The 11,551-nt window shown below is 44.2% G+C and overlaps 1 protein-coding gene across 1 annotated transcript in view; it reads left to right on the top strand.

Annotated features, from left to right (window-relative positions):
- TENM2 (teneurin transmembrane protein 2) overlaps positions 1–11,551 on the top strand; it is an 876,941-nt gene that overhangs the window by 739,495 nt on the left and 125,895 nt on the right. Inside the window, exons 10-11 of the mRNA XM_023528647.1 lie at positions 4,759–4,953; positions 10,041–10,241. Coding sequence (XP_023384415.1) covers positions 4,759–4,953; positions 10,041–10,241 — 396 coding nt within the window. The remainder of the gene's footprint in view (positions 1–4,758; positions 4,954–10,040; positions 10,242–11,551) is intronic.

The following is an 11,551-nucleotide window of genomic DNA, read 5'->3' as shown; positions in this document are numbered from 1 at the left end:
GCTTCTATATCTTGGCTATTGTAAATTCTCCAATATTCATGGCAGCACAATTTACAATAGCCAAGTCTTCAATATTTTTTCTAATAGTTTTATAGAGTTTTCTTTCTATTTTGATCTTTAATGTGTATGGAATTTATTTCTGAGCACCGCGTGCAGTAGATGTCAAACTTTATTGTCTACGAAATGAATTGCCAACTGCAGGGACCTAGCAAGAAGTGAAACTAACCTCTATTAACATGGCTTTGCTCAGCACCAGGCTAAGTGCACAGTCTGGAAAGACAACAGGACACCAGTTTGGGTTTCCAGGGCACTGAACTTTGCGTCACCTCCATGACTCAAATGTTACCTCCTCAACTGCTTCAGGAGAAAGGCGACATCTTCATTGCTTCACCATTTTTCCCCTAACCCAGCTACTAACACACATCGGATTATTCAGTAATATTTATTGACTAACTGGGATGTGAGGCAACCCATTGTTAGTGATATTTTGACAATTTATCTGGAGTATTAGGTTCAAATAGTCTCATGTCTCTTTTCCAAAGGGATTTTCAATCAGTCTTCAAATCATTTTTAAAACACACATTATTTGAAATTTCCCCTGTTCATTCATCTAGCCCGGCCCACAAATGACTTGTCAAGATGAAGGCATTTCCCTCTACCTGTATGATTAAGCCTCTTCAACCATCTCTACCTTTCCTTCAGGTATTATCTCTACTACAAGCTCCAAGTAGATGCATTTGCCTTACTTAAAACTGAAGACACAAGTGACTTGTCCCGTTATTTCCTGCCGAGTAAATAACACTGATAATTCATCTCATCCCTTCCAGAGAACTTTGGGAGGAGGAAAAACTCTAGCTTGATCATTCAAATGAGTTTTACACCATTTAGGTGAATCTACATTGTGTCATTTTTTGTCATCAGCCTGTTAGCTTGTCAGTCGTTAGTGGCAACGGTAATTTATTTTTCTTCTACAGGAGTCATAGAGCTTCCATTTTCTAGATTGAGTAAAACAGGAATAGTCACTTTGTACAAACATTTTAATTAATTTAAAGTACAAGCTCGAATGCACAATGTTCTGCTCCTCTAAGCCTTAGGAAGAGGAGAGAGAGAGAGAGAGGGACATAAAACACTCCACATGGGATTCCAGAACCACCTCCACCCACAGCCAGAGAAGACTGAAGGGAGAGAAAGATGAGCTCTTTCCATTCAGTGTCATCTGACACTCTTCGGTGGCGGCGTGTGTGGTGGTGGTGGTGATGCTGGCGGTGGTGTGAGTATATACACATTTGAGAATTACTACAGTTTTAATTTTACTAACCCTTGAAGTCAGTTGGGAGACTCGATTTAAAATTTCATGAGAGAACATTCATTAATTGCAAACCAGGCGTATCAGTTATTATTTTGAGTCCTTGAATCCAAGATCACAGTTAGTAATACTCTGATCAACACTGAGAGACAATTGTTTAAAGGGGAGATTGTGTCTCAGAACAGTAAGTAATCTCGCCCAAACCCCATAGCTGGTAAGTGATGGGCTAGGTTTCGTACCCAGTTCTCTATGGCACCCAAACCCTTACTTATTCCACTCCTATTCCATACTATTTCTGAGCGGAGTGAGAAGTCAGAATCATTTGTCCTATAACCTGTAATTTAAAAACTCATAGAAATTTAATGATAGTAAAAATATGAGAAGAGTTATTAGTGCAGGAGGTCTCCACTTCACACCCAGCCCCCCAGATGAGGTCTAGGCTGAGCCTTACGTCCTGTGATCCTCTGGGTTGTGTTGTCTGAGAATGAATGTGACCCAAAGAAGGGGCTCTCCATGCAGGTCAGCCCAGCAACCACCGGAGGGCGCCCATCTGGCATTGGCACTCTGCCCTGATGACAAATGCATTACTGGCGAGCTTCGCTCCTCTTTAACCTGCCTCCTGCTTTTTAAGGTGACATCAGCCAAGCCAACAAGTGCCCTACTTTCCAGAGAACATGACAGTGTTTTGCATTTTTACCACACTCCCGGTGAGCATACAGCAAACATACTGAAGGAAGGCTGCATTTAGAATGTGGAGAACTCTCTGACCTGACTATTCTCCATCTCCATTTTTTTTTCCCTGAGTAATTTAAATAGGTCACATTTTAAATTTGATTTCCCAGGCACCCAATTTTAAATAAAATCCATTCTTACCTTCTAGACAATTCTTTTTTTTTTTTTTTTACCACTTAGACTTTATGCAGGAGAGAAACAGTTTCAATATGAAAAAAGAAAATAATTCTAATTGTATTATATCAATTAATAAAGACGACGATTATTTGCTCCTCGCTGTCTATACTCTTTCACTTTTGGGGAGGAAGGCGGGCACAATGAGAACCCACTGGTGGTGATTTAATGTAACTTTCTCTGCCACCCATGACGGCTTGTCCAATATATGTCCCTCAGGTCAGAAACAGTCCTCAGAAGTTCATCTCACTAGATGTGTGCAGCCATACTTCTTTCTGTTTTCCTATATACGAGGGTGGAGGTGGGGTAAGAAACGATGCCGACTCTAGTCTTCCCACCAGGAGATAGCTTCAGTGCTACCTAGATAGGAAACGGCAAACGAATCTTCTCTTGAATGCTGAGCCTGCCTGCCAGCAAGTCTCAGCCTGGGCACCGCGTTGAAGGCTTTGAGGCTCTTTCTCGGTCAGGAAGACAAGGTGCCACGATCAATTAATGATCCCTGCAGAGGTGCAGGAAGTGAGAATAGTAGTTCGTGTGCACACATGTGCCATCCGTGACCTAGAGCTTAGCATGAATCTCCTAAGGAACTAACATGGAACGAATTTACTTTGTCTTCAAAGCCCTTGCAAAACGTTGAGCAAGCCCGTAATTTCTCATGCTCATTCATGTTTGCACAGTCCCTAATTTGAATCTTGGGCACCCTGGGTTCAAAGCCCTTTCTTCTACCCTCTCTTAGACAATCAGCATACATAGCAACTCTACAGATCCGCTTCACCAGCCTGGAAATTGAAAGCGTACTCCCTAGTGTAGAGAGAATTCATCTAAATTCAACGTGTGGCTTTGATGTTCTCATTTTGGAAGTCATGCTTCTCTTCTGGTATATTCATAAGCATCAGAATTCTACGGGGAATTATGTGTGTTCCCCTCAAGAGTTTTCACAACTATCCTTTTATAAGGCGTTGTGTGGAGGAATAGCCCCTCAATCGTAGGTCACCTGTCGAGAAGCTTTTGTTCCGGGTCGGTTTACCACGAAGGTAAATCAGGCACTTTCTCGGGAAGAGTGCAACATGTCATCCACTCCAGACGTTGCTCTGTCCACATTTTCACAAATGGCCACTAAGTGTTTGCCCATAACCCCGTCACTTGGGAATCCCCGAATATTGGAACATGGGAGAAATATTTCCTTAACCAAGTCAACAATGACAAATGCAGCACCGGAAGACAATCAACAGTGACAAACATGGCCCATCCTTGAGCGGTTTATTATATCTTTGGGAAATTAGACACTCACAGAAGAAATTACTGTAAAAACTAAATGCAACATGACATAAAAGTGGGGCCGTTGAGTAGGGAGTGATCTGATTAGCTGTGTGACCGCTTCATGGGGTGGGGCGACCATTTGTGTTGTATGCTCCTGGACACGTGTGGGATTCTTGAAGCCTGTGCACTGCAGGTTACGGGTGGACCAGGAGTCGGTGAAACATCTCTAGTGGTCATTTCTGACAGTCCCTGAATGCCTGGTCCATAGCCTGGAGCCATGTCCTCATTTTAGGCTCACCGCAGAAGCCAGGTGGAAAATTTAAGATCTTTTACAAACCGATGGGGAGGTGAGAAATCCGGAGCCTGAAGGCAACCGCTAAGGTCCCACTCCGGATGATCTCTAAGAGGGAGGAATTGGCACGAGCGAGGTCAAACTGGTACGAACTTAGTAATCTCCTACCAGACAGTCCCCACGGATCTTCAGCCTTCTTTCTTCCTATCAACAGATGCAAGAGGGTCTCAGCTGAGACTAACTGCTAGAGATGTCATGTCTTCAGCCTGCCCTCCCCTTCCTGATTATTTTTAAAACAGGCCAAGTATAATTAATCCTTCTACTTTATTACACATGTGACACTTTGAGGTAGACACAGCTATTTCTTCGCGGTCTAGATAAGGAAACAGGTATAGAGAACTATAGCCCATCTCCCTTCCTTGTAAGTGAACATAAACTTGTTAGGAACAGGAGATAACTCATCTGAGAGGAAAATATACATCCGAATGGGTTCTGATCCCCCAAACCAACAACAGCAGCATGAGAATCCATGTAGCTTAGTTAAGGGCCCAGGTCAGAGCCGGGCCACCCTGGCTTCCAACGGGGCCCCCCACCCTGTGAGCTTTGGGACTTCAGCCACTTAACTTCACCAGTCTGAGCCTCATCTGTAAAATCCGATCATGATACTAGCCTCCACCTCATACAGGGATTCTGGTGATTGGGTAATAGATTGCACAGAAAGCATTTGAAGCCATACCTGGGACATAATAAGCATTTAATTGGTGGTGGTGCTGCTACCAGTAGCCTTTTTGTTGTGGGGATGGCGGTGGGGGTGGTGATGATGGAGGTTATTATGTATTCAAAGATGGCTCTGCACCTCCCCAGCCAGAGTCCCCAGCCTGGAACATTGCGGGCAAAGCCGAAGCACCAGGCAGGCAGGCTCTGCCTCCTTAGACTGACACAGCCCTTCAGGTGCTGGTCTCCATGACCTGGTGCTCTGTGTCTGGTTTTACAGCCGCCTGCCCCGTCCTGTGCAGCGGGAACGGACAGTACTCTAAAGGGACATGCCAGTGCTACAGCGGCTGGAAAGGCGCGGAGTGCGACGTGCCCATGAATCAGTGCATCGACCCGTCCTGCGGGGGCCACGGCTCTTGCATCGATGGGACCTGCGTCTGCTCCGCCGGCTACAAAGGCGAGCACTGCGAGGAAGGTGAGCCACGCAGGGCGGGGCAGGCTGGGCGGCGGGAGGCGGAGGCGGGAGGGAGGCGTTTGCAGGCCTCGGCCTCTGCTAATGAGCCCGGCCCCAAGCCTATCGCTCTCTGCAAGCGGAACTTCAACGTTTCGCACAGAGAGCTTGAAACCCCTTGGCTCTGATGGGCTTCTCAAGTTGTGGAAAACAGAAGGCCTGTGGAATGGTTCCGGAAGGAATGTGTGATTTTTCTTTACATTAATTAGTTCCTTTTCTCTTTCCCCTTAAATTCTTTCCTCTGCCTTTGTCTTTCTGTCTTCTCTTTCCTTCTATTTTTCCTCCTCCCCTTCCTGCTCCTTCTTTTCCATTTTTTTTTCTTCCTTCCCCATCCCCTTTCTTCATCTTCTACTTTATTTAAAGTCCTCTGAATTGGAAAATAGGAAAGTTATCCAGAAATAAAAGAAACAAGAATCCTTAATTTTCCTTCCCAGTCTTCCCCAAAGCTGTTATTTTGCTGACTCTGGTAACCTAAAACCCACGCATGTCTGTGAAGATATTTCAGCAAAAATTAATAGCAGTAGGAAGCAGTCAGGCTCGAAAGACTATAGGTATCCATGTCACTTAGAGACACCACGGAGGGAAAATCATCCTGCTCACCTACAATCGTACAGTCAGAGGATCTTTTCCTGCAGAAAAGATCCCTATGCCAGTGTTGTCTCTAGACCTCTCACTGCCAGGCTGAGAAGGAGGGACCTCAGGTGCTGTCAAGTTCCTACATGCAGGTGGATCTGTTCTCCCATCGCATTAACTTATGGTCTCCGGGGTTCTATACAAAATAACCAATCATCACAGCCCTCACCACAAAGTAGCCACAGTGCCTTATCCTTAGACACACACACACACACACACACGCGCACACACACACGCTCCCCTTGTGAAATCTTCCATTTCATCGTTTTTAGAACTATGACTACAAAGAGTCAGCTTCCATGGCATTATTCTGTTAAGATTTTTTTCAACGTATCACTGGTAGTGCCCTTAATGGCGCTCAGAAGACTGACCCCCAGATCTTCACTCTCGCTCGACTCTCTCTTCATTTTTTTCCTCTATTATAAAAGGTAGCCTCCCTCCGTCTGCATCACAAAACCAAATCGGGAGTTTGGACGGAGGAAGTACTGATTTAATAACCCTGCTCGAAAGGTTAAAGTTCTTAAAGATAAATGGATTGCAGGAGGCAAAGCTACACTCACTGAAAACATGGGAGAGGCCAATAATGTGACGAGAAAGGTTAAAATGACCTTTTGCATACATCATTTGGTGAGAAGAAAGTGCTAGAGCAATGGCATTGCCTGTCTTAGAATTTTTTCCCTCCAGTAAAGATTGTGCATATCTGTATGAGTGGAATTTCAAATGATTTCTCAACTTTTTTCCTCTCCCAACCAGTTTTATTTAAATGTTCAGAGTGAATTAACCATCCAACAAAACAAGGAAGCCACGTGGATCATTATGAAAGGATGAAATCCCATCTATTGATTTCTGCTACCCAAAAAGAATGAACTGGGGTGATTCATATGCTGTTTTCAAAATAGGAAATGGAATCAAAAAGCCTGAATCAGCACTTTTCTTCCATTTGGCTTTTTTTTATTTCTGATATTCATCATAGTCATAACGTTCAAACAATTTCCCTGAAATGGCCATGGCAATGAAATCAATAGTTGCCATCCTCCATTTTTGCTGCATAAACATTGTTTTACTATTAACAAATTCGCACAAGAAAATGAAAGGATGTGTTCGCGAGGTTTCATTCAATGATGTCTGGGGGAGTGGAAGGCGATGAGAGAGAAACGGACATGTTAGTTTAAGTCAGCCATGTTTTCATGTCAGTTTCATGGTTGAGTCATTTTTCAATGACATTTAACTTCATAAATGTAATTCATGGTTCTTTAGGGGTTTATAGTACATATTGTTTGTAAAACTCCTTGACCTCCTTTTTTATCCTTAGGGATAGAAATTGCATTCACAACCCTTTTTTGTCAAACCTATAGAGGGCCCAAGACTAAATGAGTTCTAATGATTTCAGCTGCCAGGGGGCTGGTGGTGTAAGGCACATGGTACTTAGCTGGTAAAGGCCACTGTCCCCCTTTTAAGTATAACACTGTTTCTATTTATAAAGCTTCGTAAAATGCCACAGTCCCTTCTGCTTGCTAAAGACTCTAAGGACGTGGCCACAAGACCATCTTATGAAATTGAAACCAAATTTAAAATTCATAGTGAAACTACTCCTCTTAAAGTCTGAATTTAGTTATTCCATCAGCTGCTGTAATTATAAATAAAGCACGCCGGGCATATTTGCTGGTATCACTGACCAGAGAAAGGATTAGTTCATATTTCTAAATACAAGAAATGGTTCTTTTGATGACATTCCAGGTCTGGGCTATTATATCTCAGTGGATTTTCCTCCTTCCTTCAAACTGTAATTCAGATTAAAGAAGAGAAAGCTCATTTATCTGGGGGGCGTGGGGGGTGGTTACGGGGGAATGCAATTTTACTTATTTATTTTTTGTATATTACTTTTTATTTCATCTTTCTAAGAAAAAGATGATGATACCATTTTTGAGGGGTTTTTTTGAAAGCTCTTAGCTGTTGGCGCCTCACCAAACATTTGAAATGGCTAATTATAGATGGAGGATAATTTTTAAGGCACATAGCACATGAGATATTTTTTGCGTATATTTAGATTTTGCTGTATTAGAAATGGGGACAGAGTAAAAACTAGAATGCAGGGATTTTCTTTCATTAGAAGAATATGGAAAAGGTTGATTCTGAATGAATTAGTTCATATTTTGCAAATTGCAGACTGCACGGCTTTCTTCCCAAAAGCAAGAAGTCATTAGTACTATTTTTCTTGTCAGTCCCTCACGCTGGAAATTTTTCCCATTAACGACAAATGCTTGTAGCAAAGTCTGTCATTCATTCTTACGGCCATTGTGTATTGAACACCTACTATATTCCCTTAACTGTGATAGGCATGAGACACCAAAGACATTATACAACCTTTTTGTAAACGTCTTCTATGCGTTTGAACCTTTCAGTTCATTTACATGCAGGTGTGCTACAGCATCCTGAGTGGAGTATATCTGAAGGTATCTGAAAGGTTTGGATCGTCAGGAGTTATAGTCCCCAAGACAATGAATTCAACATGAAAATGATTATAACCAGAGCAAGTAACGTTATCATGAACATCTTCAACGAATACTAAGTCACCAAAAATCACCTTTCTGAAAGTTTGTTCCTGATTTAAAAAAAAAAAAAACAACAAAAAACAAAAAACAAACAAAAAAAAACAGCAGCTTTTGTTTTCCCATGGCTCAACTAGTTTTAAACTGATTTCCATAAACAATATCTTCCTGAGACTATCGAAACGGGATCCTGAGAAATATCTTTTAACATCGAAAATTTTTGTTTTTACCTCGGGAAGGGTGCTCTTTGGAAAATTCATGGAATATTATGGTTTCTAATAAACCCAAATTCCTCAAGTCTGACGTCCTGCAGAAATCATTTTGAGCATGGATAATTATTTAGAGTCAGTGTAGCATCAATTTAAAAACCCATCATTGTTTCATATGAAGAAAAACAAAAAGACGCTACACTACCAAAAGCTGGAACCCGAAGGGTTACCATCTCAGTGTCACGACGAACTGTTTAGAAGCCAAAAACCTTGCATGTCTCAATCTTGGCATCGGGGAAAGAGAGAAATCAAAATCTTCTCTGAGAATCTGAACCACACGATGGCACACATACACGCGAGGGACCGAATTACACTATCGGTGTGATCCAAAACACTTCAAGAAAAGAATTTGAAGTGGTCTCAAGTTGGCTTGTACCCTCACGTGATGGCAGAAGCAAATGCCTTAATTTAGGCCAAGAGGCCTGATACCCAAGCTGTTAAAATGGAGGCGACGTATGACTTAGTCTAATAAGGTGATGAGACCCTCCCTGTTTCTCTGATCCATAAGGCAACATCGGGCCCACTGCAAGGCCACCATGTGCCATTTAAACTCTGTGGTGTCCAGTGCTCTCTTCTCTAAATACACGGTATCATTTCCTGGGAATACCTAAGGAAGATAGTCTTCTTCTGAACAACCCCGTTAACCAACCCTTGGATGGAAGATGTCCAAAGTTGAGGTCACATTCTCATGCAAACTGTCCTGTCTTCAGGAACTAGCCTTTGCAGCTGACTCCTCTTCTCACTTTGATTCCAGAATAATAAGCGTCAAGTCCCCCACTGGATGTATATCCGCTCTGATTATTGAGATGGCCAAACAATCAGACCATGAAATTGGCAAGAGCAACAGCAACCAGAATCCAACCATTAGTGCGTCCGACTGTCTGGGGGATGGTCAGCGCCATGACCACAGGGATTCAGCATTTAGTCCACTCAGCATTCCCCGTAGGCAGGTTACCTCCCTGAGATCATTTCCCCACCCAACTTCACCTCTTCCATCCGGCACATTTACTAACCCTTTAGTAGATGTCTGCTCAGAGAATACAAAACCTCATTTTAGGTTTAGCCTAAGTAAAACAATTAGGAAAGCGACTCATTTACGAATTTCATCGGTTTTCTTCTTAGTCTTTTCTTCCCTTCTGAAGCCAAGCATGAGTGAGTTAGAATGAGCCTCTCTGTGTTCCCCTCTGACAGGGAGGGGTACTTGGGTTTGGCAGTACCACATGCACCGTCATCACCAGTGTTCATGTGCCAGTCTCAGAAGCTCTGATATGGTTCAGTTAAGGCACACCCAAGCGCCTGTGTTTATAAAGACAAGCTTCTCAAGGTTGAGTGGCGCCCTTCTATATGCGATTTCTCCTAATAATTCTGCTTGAGAAAGCCCCTTTTTCCTCTCACTTTCTCTTCAAGTTTGAGAGTCGAGAGTTGGCGTCGTGACGAATAACAAGTCTTTCATTCTCTAAGGGACCATCTCACTATTCCCTGGGCTGCTCCATTTGCTTGCAAGTGGAATCGGTGAACCACTGGTCCCTTCAGCTGTTAGCTGGTGTCTCATGGCCGATCCCCCATGATTAATCAAACTTTTCTTCTTCATCTTTTTCAGTTGATTGCTTGGATCCTACATGCTCCAGCCATGGAGTCTGTGTAAACGGAGAATGCCTTTGCAGCCCTGGCTGGGGCGGTCTAAACTGTGAGCTGGCAAGGGTCCAGTGCCCAGACCAGTGCAGTGGGCACGGCACCTACCTCCCGGACACTGGCCTCTGCAGCTGCGATCCCAACTGGATGGGTCCCGACTGCTCCGTTGGTAAGCCAAGAGGTTTTCTCTGGTGCCTCTCGTACGTTCTTCGTCTGTGCTGTAAAGGCTGTGATCCTCGAGAAACAAAAAAAAACCACTGCATAGGTTCCCGGGCCTCATTGGGTCCATCACTGCAAATGGATGAGGGGCCCGGCAGGGGCGCTTTCATTTGCATTCTAGATTTCCTTACGTATACTCCCTAAGGTACCAGAAAACAAAACAGAACAATTCAGCCCCAGACAAGCTGAATGGAACATCCTAGAAAACAGAAAAGAGGCTCCCTCGGGGTGCTGCCTGGACCTGTGATAAAGCTCTGCAGCACTCCAGTGACAGGAAAATGATGAAGTTGTGCCGTACACTTTATTTTCCTAAAATTAAGAGTATGTGTCTTACCTCCCGAGTGACCTTACCATGGAACGGTTCAGCAGTTCAAGTCAGTCCCAGCCTTCCCGAGAATGGTTCCGCTCACACTGACAAGTGCCTATCCAGGCAGGCGCTCATCGTTCCGCCCCCATCCTCTGGGTAGTGAGACAGCTGTCAGATTGCCATGGCAATTAGAAAAGGGATGTATACGAAGCGTTGCCTACAATGGGAAAGAAATGAATATTTCATTGCAAAAAGAAAAAAGAGTCGGTTAAAAAAAAAAATGGGCTATTTTGAGATGTCTTCTCAGCCCACTTGACTCCGGCTTCAAATCTGATGCTGGGGGTCCAGGCCACACTGTGCAGAGGATGCAGGGAGGAAGAGCCCAAGGGTCGAGGCCCCAGCATGCTAATGCCATGCCGTGTGACTTTGAGCGGGTCACCGACCCTCCCTGTCTGGTCTCCCCTCACCTGGGCTGACGAGCCACGCCTCCCTCAGTAGTCTGTTGTAAGGTTGAATGTCTGGCACGTGCTTGTCCTCGCATGAGAGGTAGGAACGCCAGAGAGTGCGTATCTGTCTGTCTGTCTCCCCCCAACCGCAAAAGACTTTGAGCTCCTTTGAGAAAGAGGCTGTGTAAATGCAGCACAGTTACAGCAGTCATCATTGCCACCAAGGCGCTGATCTGGGTCTGTAGTCATCATGGGGATGGAGCTATGGGGTCCCCAGCTGGCCTTTGGTCAGTTCAGACTCTCAGGGGAAGATATCCCAGCTGGCTAGGGCATCAGGATCCACAGGTACCTTTTCGAGTGGGCACCTCCCAGGTAACTTCTCCAAACTGGATGACCACTGTCTGTTCTGGATGACCGGGCTCGTCTCAAGCTCTACAACAGTGGTTCTCACATGCCGGTGAGCATCAAAATCACCCGGAGGACTTGTTAAAACAAATTTCTCAGCCC

This window comes from Pteropus vampyrus, unplaced genomic scaffold (genome assembly GCF_000151845.1).
Source record: "Pteropus vampyrus isolate Shadow unplaced genomic scaffold, Pvam_2.0 Scaffold30, whole genome shotgun sequence".
Classification (NCBI taxonomy): Eukaryota; Metazoa; Chordata; class Mammalia; order Chiroptera; family Pteropodidae; genus Pteropus; species Pteropus vampyrus.
The sequence above is the reverse complement of the archived record's forward strand: the minus strand, read 5'-3'. Positions and strand labels throughout refer to the sequence as shown.